Source organism: Hemibagrus wyckioides, linkage group LG20 (genome assembly GCF_019097595.1).
Source record: "Hemibagrus wyckioides isolate EC202008001 linkage group LG20, SWU_Hwy_1.0, whole genome shotgun sequence".
Lineage (NCBI taxonomy): Eukaryota > Metazoa > Chordata > Actinopteri > Siluriformes > Bagridae > Hemibagrus > Hemibagrus wyckioides.
Genome location: NC_080729.1, coordinates 2,752,489 through 2,774,416, shown reverse-complemented (window position 1 = coordinate 2,774,416; position 21,928 = coordinate 2,752,489). Strand labels below are relative to the sequence as shown.

The following is a 21,928-nucleotide window of genomic DNA, read 5'->3' as shown; positions in this document are numbered from 1 at the left end:
AGTTGGTTGCTTTCACGTGTCTCAGAAGGAGCAGCAGCAGAAGTTGAAATGCTCCATCAAAGGAGGAAAAAATTGCTCTAATAATCAGATCTACAGTGTTATGAGAAACAGATCTGAGAGTTTGGAGAAGTTTGAGAAGTTTAGGTTCAGCCTTTGGGTTTTGTCCTGCAGTTGACAGTCAGAGCAGGTGACAGTCATCCATGCGGGCAGGTGTGATAAATGTGCTGCGTGAAAACTTATTCCAAAAGAGATTTTGTGCATGGTGTATCTCTGTCTCCGAATCGATATTCAGCTTTGTCCTGTAGCGACGCTCGAGACGTTTATCAGCTCTTTATGTTAACGCTCTGATCGGCTCGGGATCCTCTGGAGTCCGGTTGATGATTGTGTTCTGTCATCTGTTTTTGTTTTATTTCTGATCTCTTTTTTCCGTTTCATCTTCTCTCTCCAGGGTCTGGACTTTGAAACCAAGTCGAGCTACACTTTAAAAATCGAAGCATCCAACAAACACATGGATCCTCGCTTCCGAGCTCAGGGGCCATTCAGCGACACGGCGATGGTCAGGCTGGTGGTGGAGAACGTGGACGAGCCACCCGTGTTCGCCGCGTCCATCAGCAGGATGGTGGTTTCTGAAGCGGCTAAAGTGGGCACCATCATCGGCACGGTTTCCGCCACGGACCCTGACTCCACCAACAGCCCCATCAGGTCTGGGACGCGACCTCGCACCTCACCACATCGAGCTCCGTCATCAGGGGAGATTCGTGTCACTGTTTCCGTGTGCCTCAGAGGCTTAATTGCAGCATAAACACCCCATTTTTCCCCCTCTTCCTTATTACCATCACCGTTGCTGAATTACGCTGATTAGCTTTGACGGCGCACGCCGAGAGAGCACAAAGACGATGGCTCGGCGGGGTTATTATTTCTGTCATGCCGAGCTCCTCCAGAAGTGCACCAGCGTGTTAATTGTAGAGATCGGTCTTGCTCAATGAGCTCCACGCTTGACGCCGGCGCTCCAAGATTAATGTTCACCGCTAAGCGTGTTTGGGTCCCACAAGCAGGCGTGAAATTATTCTGATTGCAATTTTGATGTTGATGCAACACGGTGGTAAAAACAACAAAACATCCCATTTGGAATGAATTTTTCAAAACACCTCGAGGAAATGCCGCACAATGAGACGCATTTCAATCAGAATTCCTGGCTCCTTCAATTAATTAAACCTAATTCGAATGGGACGCCGGCTAGCCGAGCTACGTTTAGCTAATTCTTAGGCATTATATACGATGGAGCTAGGTTTTGGGTTTTTTTTAACCCAGGTTCATTACGTTCATGACTAGTCAGGTATTTATGAATGTTTATCTCAGTTAAATGGAGTGTTAAAGCCTTAATCTGATACAAACGTCTGTATATGCATATATGCATGAATAACTCTAAAAGTTTTGGCACCCTTTATGGAAATCAGCAATATTGTCCTTTACATCATAAATAAATAAATAAATAAATAAATAAATAAATAAATAAATAAATGTGTGTGTGCTAGGTGTCTGGCTTACCATCTGGGACGAATTCTTTTTTTTTCCTTTTTTAAAAAAAAATAATAATCTAGCTATAATATGTAACTAATAATGTTATTTACATTAATTTTAATTATTATTAAAATAAAAAAATTTTAAAAATTTTTTAAATATTTTTAAAAAATTTTAAAATGCTATAATTGCATACTATATAATATAGTAATTTTACTTTATATTTTTTAATATTTACATAAATAAAAAATTAATTTCTGTAAAATTACTGAGAAAAGAAGGGTGCCAATACTTATGGATTTGACTGCTAAGCCTGTTCTATGCAAAACAGCTATTTACATTCATTTGGTTCACAACGTAACTCATTATTCTTATTTAATCCTGATTTTCCGTTTGTAAACTTCAGGTACTCGATCGACCGGAACACGGATCTGGAGCGTTTCTTCAACATCGAAGCGGCGAGCGGAGTCATCAGCACGGCTAAGCCTTTAGACCGAGAGATGAACGCCGTGCACAACATCACCATCCTCGCCATTGAAAGCCGTGAGTCGTGTCCTTTTTTCATTTTTTCTCATTTTTCACGCTCAAAACCAAACAAACCCACAGCGCCGGGTACAAAGAACGCTCTGTGAAATCGTCGCGTGAGTCCTCCTCGTACGCCTTTCTTCTTCTTTTTTCTCTTCTCCAGCGTTCATAATTGAGACTTCCGAAAGGTGGGAACGATATTTTGGGTTTCCTGACAGACGGGCGCTTCCTATCGCGGTATGGAGCTCGGAGCAGCTGGGTTTCGCTCGCCACAATCCCAAATTCTATTAGAATGAAATCCGCCGTACTGTAATAAGAGATAAAAATTTAAGCCTCTCGAGCAATTTCCCCATGAATATCATTACCCCGAGGCTAACAGGCTGTCACTGACCTAACAGCTGGCTCCGGCTCGCCGTAATCTACATTTCAAAATGCAAAAAAAAACCTACGATTCGCCGTCCCGCTGCTGGAAATCAAGCGCACATATGTTGTTTTGACTCTGGACAAGCGTCGTAAAGCGCTTTTTTGAACAGATGTTCAGAGGCGCCGCAATCCGCTTCCTCACACCGTCCGCCGCGCTCGGGTCAGAGTGACCCACTTTTCATTTTTCCTAAAGGTCTAACGCTGATAAATATATTTTTATTTCCGTGAAATGTAGGTCAGTGTGTGCTTGTGAGCTTGGCTTGTGTAATATCTTTTTAAATATTTTTTATATGACAAAAAAAACACACTTTAACCTTCAGGCACTTGATAAAGTGTGTGTTACAAATCATTTGGTTGTAGTTTCCATCAAGGCCTTACGTTAGCGAACGAATTCAAAATCCAACATTGTATTTGTCACAAACGCGACGGCGCACGTGTAGTGAAATGCTACAGAATTAGAATTGAACTAGACAGGTGATAATTCAACTAAAATCTCATTAAATGCTAAAATAAAATGTGTCTAATATTTACAGTATTATTATATGTCTAATTATTATTTGTTTAACTCTTGGAGAAATAGCAAGATATCTCACTGTAAAATCACACTCACAAAATCACCTAAATAAATAAATGAATGAATGAATGAATGAATGAATGAATGAATGAATAAATAAATAAATAAATTAATTAATTAATTCAATGACACCTTTATAGATTTAAAATGCAGCTCAAAAACAAAAAAAAGTTATCATAATACTGTCATAAACTGTACTACCACCACTGCTTTCCCCAGGGTTGAGGGTTCGATTCTCGCCTCCATCTGTGTGTCTGGAGTTTGCATGCTCTCTCCGTGCCTCAGGGGTTTCTTGAGGGTTCTCCGGTTTTCTCCCCGAGTCCAAAGACACGCTCTGTAGGCTGCTTTGCATCTCTAAATTGTCCCTAGTGTGTATGAATGTGTGAGAGTTTGTGTTGAGACCCCATCCTGGGTGACCCCTGCATTTTGCCCCAAGCCCATTGTGATAGACTGCAGGTTTTCCTGTGTAGGATAAGTGCTACAGAAAATGGAATAATAAAAATATTGATTGAGCTGATTCAAAATTTCCAGAAAATTTCCAAGATTTCTCTTTTCCTTCACTTGTTTGACCTCGAGAAGTGAAAAACAGATGCTAATCATTACTGCATCGTTGCTTGTCACTGCCTGCTGTCCCTCAGAGCTACATTTCTGGTATTTTATGAAGTGTGAGTGAAGATAATTTAACTCTAAAGTGTATTAAAGGTTCAACATCGGTCTTTAAGGTCCAGCTGTGAGGTATGGACGTATGCTATGTTTATTATTTCCCAGGAGAAGAGTACAGAAGGGCAAAAGGGGAGGGTGGAAGAAAGAGGGCAGGGGGACAGAAGAGCAGGAGCACAGAAGGAATGGAGGACAGAGGGACAGGAAAAAGAAGGGGGACAGAAGGACATGGGAACAAAAGGGCAGGGGGACAGAAATGCAGGAGTGCAGAAGGAAAGGGGGTCAGAGGGACAGGGGGACAGTAGGGCAGGGGAACATAGGGACAGGGAGACAGAAGGGGGACAGAAGGGCAGGGGGACAGAAAGGCAGGTGGGCAGAGTGGGAGGAAACAAGGAGGACAGAAAGTTGCACCTTTGAGAAAAAAAATGAAAATCGAATGGTTTTGCTTGAAACAATAACTAGGTTACTGCTGTATATAATACAGTATCTAATCTGTTGGTTAACTGGAGTGCGACCTTCACTCGAGTTCCTCGTGTTCCTCAAACACATACAGCTTTAACAGTGTTGATCTGAATGACCAGCATCCACAATGTCCTTCACCAAGCCACGTTTCTCCTCCACTTTCCATAAATGTAGACATACCTGACTTAACTTTGCGAGGTCTACTGCGCGGACGATCTGTCTTTGTCATATACGCGCAAGGTCTCCGCGACGGGGGCCAGACACGCAAGATTGAAACGTCCTTCTTCACCTGTTGGTGAGAATGAGACAAAAACTTCATCTGAAAACACACTTCAGAACCTGCAGCGCTAACGGCATTGCCGAGCACCAAGGATGAACAGCAGATTCGCATTCAACGCTGAAATTTTTATATTTTAAAGACTAAAATATTTCTAAAACAGAGTTATATGCTTGCTTTTTTTTCTTCAGCACAAAGCTCTGACAATCACCGGGTGACTCACGGGGAAGAAGTGAGTCTGTAGAACATCCAGTGTTCACTTCAGTGACACAAAGGTATCACAGAATGACAATAGCACGGTAAAATAGCTCAAGGCGAACACTCGGAGACGGCCGGAAAAGCTCCCGCACGTCCACACACACACACACACACACACACACAAAGCCAGCGGCATGGAATAAAGTGTCAATCCTTCAACCTGTTTCATTTTTGTCCCTTTAACAGTCCCTCAGACTCACAGGCCACTGGTTTGCGTGTGCTAGCAAACGCCGAAAAGTAATTAATGCTTCTATTGATGTTTGTTCGAACGTCAACGCAACAACACCAAACACCTGCATTAATTAGCTTTCATTTCAGACATGACAAAATACGTCAACGATAACCGACATTGATTACGGCTTTAATTTCAGAAACAAAGGCTCCTCAAACTGACGCGTTAGTTAACACCGCGGATCGCTAATTAACGTAAACAAAGTGATTAACACTTGTATCGACTAATGTTTATTCCACCCACGAACACAAATACGCTGGCAAGAATTAGCATAAATTCAATCACCACTTATTAGTAAATAATGATAACCACAACTCGGAGATCATCACGCTCGGAAGCAAGAAAAGATGAAGGTATAGACAAGAAAATAGATCAGGAAAAAAATAGATTTGAAATGATGTTAAGAATGTTTTATATGAAGGACGAGATATAAATAAAAAAAAACAACTCTTCAAAAAATATAGTTTGAACAGATTTATATTTGAAATTTTTTAAATTTAATGTTTATGTAAGACTTCGGAATGTGTTTTGATAGAAAAATATATTAACAAAATATATTGCACATAATAACAAAAACCTCCAGAAAAAAAAGAAAAATTAAAAAATGTCCTTTATCACTGTGATTTGCTGTCGCTTTGCTGGTTGTTCTTTAAAAAAAAATGACCTCACACCTTCTGACCAATCAGATTTAAGAATTTTACAACATGCTAATTAGCGACATTTTGTGATATTAATTATTTATGCTAATTCGCGTGAACAAGCATTAGTTAATATTGTTAAGGCAGAAAATGATGATTGCTAAACGTATAATTAGCTATGTGGATACTCTATTTGAATAAATGTCTGTTAAGTTTATGTCTTATTTTCTCTGTGAGCAATGCTAACACTAAGACTGGCAGTTTTGTAATGTTAGCTAAAGAACGTTAGCTGCTTCAATGAGTTATAAACGCTGAGAGTTTAATGTAAAATGGCATCATTCATTCATTTATTCATTCCTTAGTCTTCAGTGTATACTTTATCCTGCTCAGGGTCGCAGTGCAGCACCTGCTCGAGGAAAAAAAAAGCTTCTTATGTTCTGTAAAATGCGCCACTTTTTCACTTTTGTCACCGCTGACAGCACTTTTAATAAAGCCGTGACACCGCCGCAGCCCGACTCCGCTTTACTCAGCGTCTGTAAAACGATCCGTTATCGAGTCAGATCCGCAGATGAACGAGGCTCTGTGACCAAAACACTCCGTGTTTTCACCTTCCTGCAGGTGTGGAGACTCGGAGGCAGATGTTCCTCATCTATTTAAGTCAGAGAATGCTCTTTAGTGCTGTTTTTTTGCAGCATGTTTGCTAAAACTGACTTGCGTTACACATGCAGCGGTACGTGCGATAAATCACAGCACTTCAGTGAGTCAGCTGTTTCCAGCGAGTCGTCCAGATGTTTGTCGTATCCGCAGATCGCATTTATTAAACACCCTCTCACTGCGTTTTATCTGATGACTTCGAGTTTAGCATTGTTTATCTTCGAAGTCTTGTAGCTTTGATGCTAAAACAGAGTTTTAAAAACGAGGCAATTTGAGATTTATAATCTAGGTGCTGAAAGGTGACGGCTAGCATGACAGGAAGGTCAGGTTTCCTTTGATATTAGCCTCTGAGGTAAGCTGACATCTTTTGGTTATTAGCAAGAAGCTGTTTGTTGTAGCAGAATATTATTTTAGTAACAGCTTCATTTAATCCAATAGATAAACAATAGCTTACTAATAACCAAAACATAGCATAACTGAAATAGCTGACTGTTTGCTTCAGTTCCGCTAGCAACAGGAAGTCTAGCATTGCTTAGCATCAAACTAAAAGGATTGCTAATTTAAATCTCAGCCATGTTGAGCCAAATGGATCGTATTAGTGGAGCTAAAAAGCATTGTGTCGAAACTCTTCGGCTACGTGGCATGGACTACTGATTGAGTGTTAAATAATAATAATTTGTTTTTCATTTGAACATGCTATCATTAGCAATGTGTTAGCAAGATTAGCCTTTTAGTCTTGGCTCCTGTGCTAAACTATAGCAGCACATCTTGGTTGATCTTTTGCCCAAATTCTTCTCGAAAAAAGATGACAAGAATAAACCCAAGCTTGCATATTATAATAAAAAAATAGAAATAAAAACATGACAAGTCTTATTAATCGTTGTTGATGCGTGTATTCGTGGCTCGGAAGCTGTCGGATGTAGTCAGCGATTTTTCCCAGCTGTGTCTCTTCTGCTCGACTGCTCGCCGTTTGCCCTCCACACGTGTTCAGGTTTGGCTCGTGTTATGAAGAGAACCCAAAAAACCCCCTCTCTAATCTATGTTATATGCTTACAAAACAAGAACTTTGTGAAGCCCCATATGGCTTGTTAATTCGCTGTTTGCCAAGTGTTGCATAAATAACGATATCCAGCAACACATCGGTAAATGTTGGCAGCGAATCCGGTGACCTTGAAGTGCTGAAAGATTTGATGTTGAAATACTTTTTTTTGAAAAAATACAAACATGTTTGTTTTTCTCCGTGGGTCGAGTTTTAGGGTTTCCAGCTAATCGTTGTTGTGATATCATGTTTCTTTTCACGTTTATTTAATTGGTTTTCATGTTCTCGCAAGTCCACAAGCTTCTTCTTCATTCCCTTAAAAGTAAAATCCAATAAATAACGCAAGCTTGCATCAGTCACCTTCCTCATCCTCAGCCTGAATATTTACCCCCATCTCAAGAACATCATCCAAAAAGCTTCTTCTGGACGTTTCTCATGTCGGAAAATCATTCAAACCCTTCATATACCTTCACAAACAGCGTTCCGTAACCATTTAAATATGTTTTTTATTAAGATGTTATCAGAAAAGATAACCTTTTCAAAATTTCAAATTGGACAGATTGTGCCTTGTAGCCGCCTCTGAACTGTGTGTAGCAGTGGTCCAGTGTCCTTTCACCCCTGGTGAAAAAAAGTGAAGAACCTCAGAGGAACCCTGTTACTAAAAGAGTTTTTCTTCTTTGTTATATGAGAAAATGTCAGAAGTGGATTCTATGGATAGCGAGATGTTCTTTTTTATTTTCAATGTAATTATTTTTAAAATACATTTCTAAATAGCTAATCTTCTCTGAAAAAAGTGAAGAACCTCCTCACCAAAACGCCAAAGAACCATTGAGGAACCCTGTTTCTAAAATTGTGGTTTCTTCTTTGTTATATGAAAAAATGTCAGAAGCGGATTCTTTGGATAGCGAGATGCTCTTTCTTTAATTTTATAATTGTGTTTTTTAAAAACATTTCTAAATAACTTATCTGCTCTGAGAAAGTGAAGAACCTTCTCATCAACCAGCCAAAGAACCATCGAGGAACCCTGTTTCTAAAGGTGTTTAAAGGGTCCACAGTTCTTCTTTGTAAAAAAAGGAACCATTCCAGAAATGAGTTCCTTGGATACTGAGATGTTCTTTTATTATATCTTTCTAAGTAGCTTCACCTCTCTGAGAAACTTAATGAGTTCCTTAATGGTTCCTCAGTTAGTTCCTGAGTTCCTGATTCCCACAAAATGTCTGCTTAGAACCATATCTCATAAACTTGTTCTTAAAATGTTTCTTTCCATAGCGAGAGGGTTCTTCACTTTCTGAAGTGCTTTGAGAAACTTTTATTTCTTGTTCTAACATTTTATACCAGCTAGAAGATGTTCATAAAGTTATAGTAGCTCTTAAAAAAAGAAAGAAAAAGGAGAAGATTCTCCGAGAACATTATGTTCTTGTGTGTCTGTGTTCCAGTGGACCCCTCGCAGGTGGGGAAAGGAATCACCCTGATCACGGTGATGGATGTCAACGATAACGCTCCCGTCTTCGCCATAGAGTACGAGACGTTCCTGTGCGAGAGTGCCGGACCAGGCCAGGTACTACAATCTCCGGCTTGCATCACTCCGCGTAGTTTTCTTTTTTTTTCTGAGCCACAGAAAAGTGAAATAGCTACTCATATGATTATCGCGTCCCTCCGGGTTCTGACAGAATCTCTCATATACCGGTGACATTTTCAGTCGCAGCCGCTACGTCCCTTTCCGACGGCGTATGCCTGCGCTGACCTGAAGGAACCAAGAACACCAGAGACTCAGCTTTGAAAAGTTCACGGTTGATGAATTAAACAAATTAGTTTGATAAGAGGGGAAGCGGCTGCACGGAGAGCGAAGCCGATGCTCAGAATGTAATTAGCGCTTTTGTCTGATTGACAGTTTGAGGCCTTGGGGGAGGTTGGGAGAGTAAAGAAACCAGAGGGATGCTTTATTTTACCTCAGGTTCGACACTGTTTAAAGAAAACGAGCTCACTGCGTATCGCCGGAGTGATTACCGCTAACCAGACCAGTGTCTGCAACGGAAATTGCTGGAAGATAAGCCACGCCCACATTATGAGTTTTGTCATGTTCCACTCAGGACTTTGTAGAAAATTTGTAGTGTTTTATAAGGATTTCTGTTGTTTCCTAGCCGACTAGGAGAACTTCTAGTTCTTTTCGCACAGATGTTTCGCTAAGATCTTCAAAGTAAATGTTGACCTCAAACCCATTTCTGCTCTCTGAGATGTTCTCCAAGTGCTTGTACATCTAAAAATCAGCTCAAATTTCATCTTCAACCAGTAAAATTCTGTGTAAGGTTCTCCAACAGAGGGAAAAACACACGTCTCAAACACACTGAAAGCCGACAGACTCGTTTTAGATCAGACTCACAACCAGAAAAATCATTTGATTATTTATACTGATTAAAAACGTCCCATAAGGCGATGGAACTGGCGTATTGGTAACAAGTGTTCAATCCAAAATGTGACGCGAGTGCTGTTGCGAGTGCCGTGACCAAATACTTTGTATATATAACATTCGCGTACCAACATAATCCAATTTATTTTTAATGAAGCCGCATTACAGCCCCGCCATTTCCCTAAACATTAAAGTGCTCTTGTATTATTACAGATTATTCTTATAAATACAGAGCAGCTAAGAGACGGAGCAAACCCATTCACTGACGCGGAACAAGAACATACGCTGGTTTTATTTCATTTGCTGTAATTAGAACACGGCCTTTTTACTGCTACAACATTTCACATACATACATAAGAGACCGCGCGCAGTGTGAAACAGAAACAAACCATGTTTATTGTTATTGTTAAATGAAGGCTTGATGAGATTAGGGACGAAAAACACAATCTGGCAACCCGGTCACCTTTTAATAAGGAGCGCATTACCTTTCAAATGTCTGACTTTCTTGCTATCTACAAGTGTAGATTTTTAGCATTAATTAAAGAAAATATAGTTAAAATATACCTCCTGCTAACAGGATGGAAGCGTGGAAGCGATGCCAGATTAAACTGTTTTATGCTGATCAAGAAACTGATCTTATTTATATCCATCAACATTCCTAATGTAAATGAAGTTAGCTGACTGAAATTTGCTATAAAACCAATCTGGCAACCTGGCACATTTTTAACAAAGAACGCATTCAAAAAGCTCGAAATGTCAAAATGTCTGACTTTCTTTATACATATTGATTTTTCTCATTAATACATGTTAATAAGAGAAATCAATCATGCAGTTAATTTTTAAGTGTAAAGCAAATCTATATGATTATGAAGAGGAAACGATCTCTTTATGTTGCCAGATTAAACTGTTAAACACTTTTAACACCTTTAATAAAGAACGCATTGGAAAAGCTTGAAATGTCAAAATGTCTGACTTTCTTTATACGTACTGATTTTTCCTCATTAATACAAATTTAGATAAGATAAGAGAAATAAGAGAACAATAAGAGAAATCAATCATGTAATTATTTTTTAAACATGTGCGAGATGTGAATAGATTTGAGGGGAGAGCAATGTCTTTATGTTGCCAGATTGAGCTGTTTGACAATTAACAAATAACAATTAACAAGAAACAGATCTAATCTCATCTTATTAGCACTCCCTCAACACGAGAATCTGCTGTTGATACAATTCGCTGACACTTGTAAAAATCACAATCTGGCAACCTTTTTTTGGATCTTGTCTGAAAGCAGACTTTTTTAATTTCAGATGCTAAAACAGAGACGCAAACACAGGCTGCAATTTTAATATCACGATCCGCCGCCAGCCGAGAGCATAGGGAACACGAGCGAAGTGACGGGGAAAAAAAACAGGCTTATTGTGCAGCGTGTAAGTCTAATCAGTGGATCAGATCACTGCACGGCGGTGGCGAAGGAGCTTTACAGCTCTGCACACACACACACACATACACTCACACACACACATACACACTCAGAGGGAACAGTGGTGTGAAATGAGCTGGTTTAGGGACCTTGGTCAAAAAAAAGCGATTTGAAGTGAACGACAGATCACACACTCCACCTCGGTTATTCCGCCACACCGAGTCGAGACTGGGATTGTATTCGGCCTTGGATCGGAATGTGAAATTTCCTGATAACGAAATGTTCTCTGTAAGATATTCAAAAGGACACAATAAACACCAAGCTCGCGTTGGTGTCGCTTCAGAGACGCCATAACTTTCGATCAGGTGACATTTTCACTCCTGTGATGCCTGAGGGCTTCTTTTCACAGCTGGAATGTGAAGATATTTACAGGTGCTTTAAAAAAAAAACAGTGTAATATGAATTCTTCAGAGAGGAAAAAAAAAGTCAGATAGAAACATGCCTTGAAAATACGTCTTCATAGACGCTTTCGGACAATGCTCAAATTCCCATCGTTCCCATTAGAGCTTTTAAATCATAAGCAACAAGCCACACTGAGGGTCCATGAGACGACTTTCCCTCATGAAATTCCCTGATGGAAAGATCGTTGTTGGCAGCCCGGCAATTACGGCTAACTCTCGGTGTCGTGGGAAATCATGTTTGCCACCGGAGGTAGCGCTCATCTCAGGAAACGCTGATGAAAAATTTCTGTCTGGGAAAAAAAAAAAAAAGTCAAGTCCCCCTCTGGATCCCTGTCTGTGTCTTCCGGTCAATCCCAGACTCCCCATCTCTTTTAACTTTCCCAGATATTAAATGCCAGATGACTGTGCCGTATTTCTAAGACCCCGGGCGAACCCTCGGTTATATTTCCCATCAAATAGAGCTCTGTTCTTAAGCGCTTGACTTCCCTCGCGGTTCTCGTTCGTTCCGGGGTCATTCAGGACGCGCTGGAGCTTGACGTGGTGCAGCCATGACAGGAGCTCGCAGTATCCATATCTCAGGTCTCGTTAGAGTTTCAGCCCAGTGGCTGTGTCCTTAACACAGCCCTAAAAAGCCTCCGCTGCTGGACTATTAAACGCTCCAATGCTTCTATATGGCTGCGAGATTGACGTCCGCGTCCAGGTCCACGTCCACACCTTCCTGTCTGCTCAGTAACTCCATGGGTCACTTTTGTTTACAGAGATTCAGCAGTGACAACTTTAAGTTCCACCTGGTTTTTATTTTTATTTGTGTTTATAAAAGATGACAAAAAATATTTTACAGGAAGCTAGGATACAATAAAAGTGTGCACTTTTGTGCTATTGTGAGTAAGAAATATACTTTATTGCCAAAGGTTTTGGGACACCTGTCTTTACCTGCACATGAATGTAATATGGAGTTGCCCCGCCCTTTGCACCTATAACAGCTTCAACTCTTCTGGCAAGGCTTTCCACAAGGTTTAGGAGTGTGTTTATGGGAATTTTTGACCATTCCTCTAGAAACGCATTTGTGAGGTCAGGCACTGATGTTGGACTTGAGGTTAGGACTCTGTGCAGGCCAGTCAAGTTCCTCCACACCAAACTCACTCATCCATGTCTTTATGGACCTTGCTTTGGTCACTGGTGTACAGTCATGTCGGAACAGGAAGGGGTCATCCCCAAACTGTTCCCACAAAGAGCATGAAATTGTCCAAAATGTCTTGGTATGAAGCTGAAGCATTAAGAGTTCCTTTCACTGGAACTAAGGAGCCGAGCCCAACCCCTGAAAAACAACACCTGAACTCAATGATTGGAGGGGTGTCCCAAAACTTTTGGCAATATAGTGTACTTCACTTTTGGTGAGGCATACTGTTAGAGGAAACTAATCAACATCAGGATAAAGAGATGCAGCATGACATCATTACACTCACAACCCCAAAGTGGGTTGTGGAAGACCCCAAAGTGGAAGACCACAAAAATGATTAGCTCCCTTATTTTTCCGAATTCCAAACACACGTCTACCAGCATCGTGTTCACCAGAGTGTCATCAGCCATCTTGAAATTGTGTCAGTGCCTGGTAGCCCCGCCCCTTTTCACTACAGAAGCCAAGCTATGAGTGTTGATGTTTATAAAGTGTCCAACATTTAACGTTTTGTTTTTTCAGTTGAATAAGTTCATCATCTGGGTATTTAGTGCACTTGTTGTAATTTTCAGTGTGAACATGACTCACACCTCATGACTTGAATTCCATCCAGAACTGCTGTGAGCTTCTGTTACAGGAAACAAATCAAGCTTTTGACTTATTAGAAGTGAGAATTTAGCTCTGGCTGATGGTGCCACTTTGAGAAGTCCTAAGAGTTTCATAGAAATCGATTGAAAGTGAGGTTTTGAGCTCTACCTGCTCTCTACCTTCTCCTAAAAACTGGAGCGATTTTTCCGCTTGGCTAAACACCAGTGAACTCGATGAGACGCAGAAACCTCCCGATCATTACGGACTAAAACAGATGGCCATGCGTAAAAAAACGTCCCCAGATGCCATCCTGAAGTTCCTCTAATGGGGTCACTCCAGGTGCTTTCCTGCACCGCCTTCTCCTTCCAGCTCACGGCACTTTGCCCGGTCTCCTTGAACTGCCCTCTGTTGTTCCCAGTATCCTTTTCTTCTTTAACATTAACAGAAGCTGGGTGCGAACAGGTCCAGTGATCTGCGAATGATGTGTTAGAGGATTATGTACGCTTCCTGGTAAATCTGCAGCTGCAGAAATCATCAGTAATGAGCGCACTGAGCTTTTTAATGTTCTCTCCTTAAGGATGGCTGAGCACTCAGGTTCCTCTGTGACACGATCGCTCGCCGGGGCCGGGCCCGGAGACGTGTCGTAGCCGTAGGCGTCCCTGTGCGACCTGCGGGGCGGAAGAAACCGAGTCATCCGTACTTCATCATCTCATATGCATGCTGTGCCCTTTTTTAAGCAGCGTGGTGTATTCGATTTAAGCAGCAGCGTATCGATTTATGATAGTTGATGTTAGGAATGTTTTCATGAGGCTCAGTGAATGACTTCGGCTTAACAAGCGTCACAGATCACTGCGCCTTCCTCTTCATGGGTTTGGATATGGTTCTGAAGGATTTTTCTTGCTTAGTTTTTAGTCAAAATGTAACAATCACTTCATCACACTGTATTGCCAAAAGTATTGGGACATCTGCCTTTACATGCACATGAATGTAATATGGAGTTGCCCCGCCCTTTACAGCTATAACAGCTTCAACTCTTCTGGGAAGGCTTTCCACAAGGTTTAGAAGTGTTTTTATGGGAATTTTTGACCATTCCTCTAGAAGCACATTTGTGAGGTCAGACACTGATGTTGGACGAGAAGGTCTGGTTCACAGTCTCCACTCTAATTCATCCCAAAGGTGTTCTATGGGGTAGAGGTCAGGACTCTGTGCAGGCCAGTCAAGTTCCTCCACACCAAACTCACTCATCCATGTCTTTATGGACCTTGCTTTGGTCACTGGTGTGCAGTCATGTTGGAACAGGAACCCCTGAAAAACAACACCTGAATTCAATGATTTGAAGGGGTGTCCCAAAACTTTTGGCAATATAGTGTATATAAATATATACACGGTGAACCAGTTTAAACCAGATGCTTCAGACAAATAATTCAACCTGATTGGATGACTAAATCGTCACTCTACAAAGATTTGAGATCAATACACCATACATCAATTCAGATCAATACAGAATACACCATAACTTTTTTCGTCCTCAGTGAAAACAAGCTAATTTAAATACAATTCTAAAATGATTTACAGCACATTTTGAATTCCCTGAAGCTCCGCCCCTTTCTCGTTTTGACTCTTGAGAATGTTTTGAGCTGACTAACATGACATAAAATCTATCAGCATGTTTGATTTAGCTAATAGATATGGATATGTAAGAGTTAGCTGTATTTATTAGGGATTAGCGATGGCGGTGAGAATATTCTGCTAAAAAGAAAAGACAACAAAAGAAACAAAGGGTCAAATCTTTAATTAAAAAAAATTACAAAAAATATTTTTTTTAAATATTACAATAATATTTTAAGAAATATTAAACATTAAATTAATGAATAAATTAACAATATTAAATTAATAATTTTATATCAGACTATAATTAATGAATATTTATATAAAATATTTAAAAATATTAGTCGTGCTAATAGATAATAGATAGTCGCCACTTATCTGTGTTTTCGCTTTGTTTTACACACACACCTGTACGTTTTTATGAATTGCTGTTCAGAACTTCATTTCTCAACAATCTAAAGAACACATTTATTCCCAGCCGGACCTCACCGGTGCCGAGGAGATTTCCGAGTAGATTGACTTTGTGCTGACCGCAGCGCCACACGTGGGTGCAGGGTATTAAACTCAGCCCCGGCTCGCAGATTTAAGCCCCGACAGCGTATCGGGGGAATCTCCTTAATGCTCCACCTGACAGACAGGTCTGATAATCATCTCCAAAACATAGCACTTTTCTCCAAATCCCCCAGCACACTGTCTAAGCAGCGCTAATCACTTATAGCGTATTGACTCGCCTCCCAGCGCCGTGATTGTTTTGATTAGAACTCGAACTCTTCCAGACAGACGTATTGATACGGACACTCCAAATCGGATTTGTACGCTATTACACGATGAGATTCAGGCTAATGACAACTTGATCATTTAACCTCAGTTTTTCTCTTTTCTTTTCTTTTCTTTTCTTTTCTTTGCTAGTCGGTAACACTCAAGCAGAATAATAATAACAATAATAATAATAAGGTGAGGTGAGGTGAGGTGTTTCATTTGTATAGCACCTTGTGAAGCACTTAGTGTATGCAGGAAGAAGCTTCATCTGTAAAGGTTACAAGAAAAAGACTAATAGGAAAAAGGACTAGCATAATAAAGAACGGGAAAAGTGTTACGAATGCTTATGTAGGTTAATGTCAGGTGTCATGAGGCACTTCTTTAGGACGTGTCATGCAGTCTTATGAACACTTTTTTTGTTTTCTTTAGAAATAGGTTGTCATCTATGTCTTAGTGTATGTACACATAATTTAGTATGATGGAATGATGATGGTTTAAGTAGGTTTATGTCAGCTGTCATGAAGCCCTTAATGAAGAGGTCTTATGCAGCCTTATGAACACTATGTTTCAGGGTTTTTTTTCTTATTACAGTTATAACAGTTGCTGTAGACAATGTATACAGTGTTGTGAATGAGTGTAATTTGTCATGAAGTGATTGTTTTAAGTATGTTTATTTCAGTTGTCTTGAAACATTTGTGCGTTTGACGGCCTTGCAGCATTATGAACATGTCATTAAATAAGGTGTTAGGTGTTACTGAATCAGTTGCTATAGATTGGTTATGTAGGCATTATGTAGCCTTATGAACCCTGTCATTATGTAAAGTGTGTACAGTGATTGAAAAAGTATATATGAGTTTCTGTAGATGACTTATATAGGCATTATGTAGCCTTATGAACACTATCATTAAGTAAGGGGTTATGTTTTTTTTTTTTAAAGGATATATCAGTTGCTATAGATGACTTGCATTTGACAGTCCTATAGCCTTATGAACACTATCATTAAGTAAGGGGTTATGTTTTTTTTTTTTAAAGGATATATCAGTTGCTATAGATGACTTATGTAAACATAACGTGGTGTTGTGAATGTTTAAGTATGTTTATGTCAGTTGTCTTGAAACATTTGTGCATTTGACAGTCATATAGCCTTATGAACACTGTCATTAAGTAAACTGTTAAAATAAAAGTATAGATCAGTTGCTGTAAATGGCTTATATAGGCATTATGTAGCCTTATGGGCACTCAGTGAGTAAGGGTTTACAGTTTTTTTTAAAAAAGGTAAATATCAGTTGCCATAGATGACTTATGTAAACATAATGTGGTGTTATGAATGTTTAAGTATGTTTATGTCAGTTGTCTGGAAACATTTGTGCATTTGACGCTCACGATTATGAACACTGTCATTAATTAAGGTTTAACTGTGATTTAAAAGTATATATAAGTTGCAATAGATGACCTATGTAGGCATTATGTAGTCTTATGAACACTGTCATTAAGTAAGGTGTTACAGTATTTTAAAAAAGCTATATATCAGTTGATGTACAATGCTTATATAGGCATTATTTAGCCTCATGAACGCTATAATTAAGTAAGGTGTTACAGTATTTAAAAAAGGCATATATCAGTTGTTGTATATGACTTATGTAGGCATTATGTAGCCTAATGAACACTATCATTAAGTAAGATGTTACAGTGTTTTAAAAAAGCTATATATCAGTTGATGTAGATTGCTTATGTAGGCATCATGTAGTGTTATGAATGTTTAAGGTGATATCAGGTGTTATGAAGCACTTATGTCAGGAAGTCTCAGGAACTCATGTGCACAAACTTAGTTAACTACATGGCATAAAATTAGGGAATATAAAATGAGCGGTCCGAGCACGAGGTTATGAAAGCAGGGTTTCAGCGTTTTCCATAGTGCGTTAAGGTGGAAGTGGATTAAAAGTTGTGTTCTCCTCAGGTGATCGAGACGGTGAGCGCGGTGGATAAAGACGAGCCTCCCAGCGGCCATCGCTTCTTCTTCTCCCTGACTGCCGAAGCTGCCGGGAACCACAACTTCACCCTGCGGGACAACAAAGGTAGCTTACACAGCAGTGTTTAATGCCTTATCTGCTGGAACACACCTGCAAGACGTATTACAATATGCTGTACTTAGAGCGGCATTACACTGGTGTATAAACCGCTCTCCTGCAGACGAGTTCACCACGCCGAGCACGATAACACAATCCGTCAGGCTTTATCAGGTTCCCTATAAAAAACACAATTCTGTCGTATTAGGATGCACGTGTTACATTTCGAAGCAAAACAACATCGTAACCATTCGAAAAAACCTTTCCGAGCAGTGCTTAGCAAGCTAAATGACATCCACTGCACATAAACCATTCATAACAACTGTCATAAGCCTACATGAACACTTAGAAGGTTGAATCTTACATGACAAAGTATGTCTGAACACGTTACTCTGACACAGCGACCTGATATACACTCAGTTCTATACACTGACCATAAATTAAAAAACTAGCACTATTTTTTCTAGAGATAAATTTGTATCACTTATGTCATTATGACTTATAAAGGTATCATGAATGTTCAATTAGGATCATTTGTGGTGTTATGTAGCCTTATGCCCTTAAGTAACGTGTTGCCGCTATTTTTGAGAAATAGACCCTTTTTAGACCTTAGACAGCTTAAGTAGGCATCATGTAGGGTTATGAATGTTTTATGTCATTTGTTATAGATGAACACGATATACATATACAGCAATTAACGTGTTATTGGTATTTTATTTAGAAATACATTTATGTTAGGAAGCGCATATACAGCAGGTGCTATGTACATTTATGAAGGCTTATGTCAGTTGCCGCGTAGCCTTAAGTACGTTATGGCTTATGTCAGTTCGTACGTAGCTTTATGAACACATCTCTTAAGTGTTTCTGCTATTTCTTTACAAAAAGATCATGATCTATGCAGGCATCATGTGTTGTTATGAGCATCTCATTACAAAGTATCCCTATGTTAGTTGTAATGAAGGGCCACGTCGCCTTATAAACACTGCACTTACTGCAGTGTTAGTGCTACCTTTTTTAGAACTATGTTTACATCAGGTGTCATATATGGCTTATATGGTCATTTTGTAGTGTTTGGAATGTTTAAGAGTTTTATGTCATTTGCCATTAGTGGCTTATGTAACTGTTATATAGCCTTATGCACACTGCCTATAAGTAACGTGTTACAGCTTAATACTATAAAATTTATGACAGAGAGCTTATGTAGGCTTTATGTAGTGTTATGAATGTTTAAGTGGTTTATGTTAGATGCTCATTATTGGCTTATGTAGCTATTATGCCTTATGCACACCGCCAATCAGTGATGTATTAATGCTTTTTTTAATAGCATAAAATGTAGATCAGATGTCACAGATGACTTATGTAGGCATTGTGTAGTGTTATGAAATTTTTTAAGTAGATATTAAGTCCATTTATTATGAGAATTTCCTCTAACAGCTAAAAATGGAAACTGTAATAATATTACATTATGACATATAGCCTGGTGTTTCCAGATAAATATCTACATTGTAAAAAAATTGTAAAAAAAAAAAAAAAGACTTTGTAATAACCTTAACACTAGTATCTCTGATCTGTCTAGTTTCTTTTCTCACCTCATTTCCTTTCCTCAACACTCTCCTTCCCTTTCACATCTTATCTTTTGGTCTTCTGTCTCCTCTCCAGATAATACAGCGTCCATCCTGACCAAGCGTGGAGGATTTCACAGGCGAGAGCAGCCACTGTACCATCTGCCTGTACTGATAGTGGACAGCGGGAGTCCGTCTCTCAGCAGCACCAACACTTTGTCCATCCGGGTGTGTGAGTGTGACTCTGATGGAGCTCCACAGGCCTGTGGCAACGAGGCTTTCCCCCTGACGGCCGGACTCAGCACCGGAGCGCTCACAGCCATCCTGGCCTGCATCATGACGCTGCTCGGTAAGAGTCCATCATCATCACCTTTATCGCTAGGATCATGACCCAAACTCGCAACCATCATTACAATCATTATTTCTAAATAGTAAGAATGTTATAATTAAAAACACCATCATCTTCAGGAACATCACCATCACAATTAGCACCTGCTTTATCATTTTAATTAACACAGTTAACACAATTATCTACCCTTATCACCACCACAATCCTCCATTACCTCAACAATCACCACTACAACCATCACCACCTCGATCATCACCACTACAACCATCACCACCACCACAATCATCCACTATCACAACCATCACCACATGTATCATCATCACAATCACCAACACCACCATGCTCATTAGCACAACAACCATAACCACCACAATCATCCACCATCACAATCATCACCACTACAACCATCACCACCACCACCTCACTCAACACTATTACAACCACCACCACCACTATGTTCATTTACACTACAACCATCACCACCACCACAATCATCCACAATCATCACCACTACAACCACCACCACAATCATCCACAATCATCACCACTACAACCATAACCACCACCACAATCATCACCACTACAACCATCACCACCACCACAATCATCCACAATCATCACCACTACAACCATCACCACCACCACAATCATCCACAATCATCACCACTACAACCATAACCACCACCACAATCATCCACAATCATCACCACTACAACCATAACCACCACCACAATCATCCACAATCATCACCACTACAACCATCACCACCACCACAATCATCACCACTACAACCATCACCACCACCACAATCATCCACAATCATCACCACTACAACCATAACCACCACCACAATCATCCACAATCATCACCACTACAACCATAACCACCACCACAATCATCCACAATCATCACCACTACAACCATAACCACCACCACAATCATCACCACTACAACCATAACCACCACCACAATCATCCACAATCATCACCACTACAACCATAACCACCACCACAATCATCCACAATCATCACCACTACAACCATCACCACCACCACAATCATCCACAATCATCACCACTACAACCATCACCACCACCACAATCATCCACAATCATCACCACTACAACCATAACCACCACCACAATCATCCACAATCATCACCACTACAACCATCACCACCACCACAATCATCACCACTACAACCATCACCACCACCACAATCATCACCACTACAACCATAACCACCACCACCTCAATAAACACTATTACAACCAGCACCACCACAATCATCCACCACCACCACTATGTTTATTTACACTACAACCATCACCACCACCACAATCATCCACCACCACCACTATGTTTATTTACACTACAACCATCACCACCACCACAATCATCCACCACCACCACTATGTTTATTTACACTACAACCATCACCACCACCACAATCATCCACCACCACCACTATGTTTATTTACACTACAACCATCACCACCACCACAATCATCCACAATCATCACCACTACAACCATAACCACCACCACAATCATCCACAATCATCACCACTACAACCATAACCACCACCACAATCATCCACAATCATCACCACTACAACCACCACCACCACCACAATCATCCACAATCATCACCACTACAACCATAACCACCACCACAATCATCCACAATCATCACCACTACAACCATAACCACCACCACCTCAATCAACACTATTACAACCAGCACCACCACAATCATCCACCACCACCACTATGTTTGTTTACACTACAACCATCACCACCACCACAATCATCCACCATCACAACCACTATCACCACCACCAACACCACCATGTTCTTCAGCACTGCAACCATCACCACCACAATCATCCACTATCACAATCATCACCACTACAACTATCATCACCACCACCACAATTATCCCCATAACAACCATCACAACACTCACACACGACCACCATGCCACTACAACTATCACCACCACCACAATCATCCATCATCATCACCATAACAACCATCACCACAGCTATCATCATCAATATCACTGTCATCACCACCACCTCAATTATCTCCACAACAACCATCACCACCACAATTACCACCATCAGCACAATCATCTACCATTATCACACCCGTCACCATGCTTATCATTACCACCACTATCAACACCACCATCACCACTACAACCATCACCATAGTTATTGTTACCATTACAACTATCATCACCACCATCACCATCACTGCCATCA

The 21,928-nt window shown here is 40.2% G+C and overlaps 1 protein-coding gene across 1 annotated transcript in view; it reads left to right on the top strand.

Moving 5' to 3' along the window:
• The window catches only part of cdh7a (cadherin 7a), a 105,152-nt gene that overhangs the window by 67,646 nt on the left and 15,578 nt on the right, over window positions 1–21,928 (top strand). Inside the window, exons 7-11 of the mRNA XM_058419012.1 lie at window positions 449–702; window positions 1,928–2,064; window positions 8,700–8,821; window positions 17,641–17,758; window positions 19,409–19,660. Of these exons, the coding sequence (XP_058274995.1) occupies window positions 449–702; window positions 1,928–2,064; window positions 8,700–8,821; window positions 17,641–17,758; window positions 19,409–19,660 (883 nt within the window). The remainder of the gene's footprint in view (window positions 1–448; window positions 703–1,927; window positions 2,065–8,699; window positions 8,822–17,640; window positions 17,759–19,408; window positions 19,661–21,928) is intronic.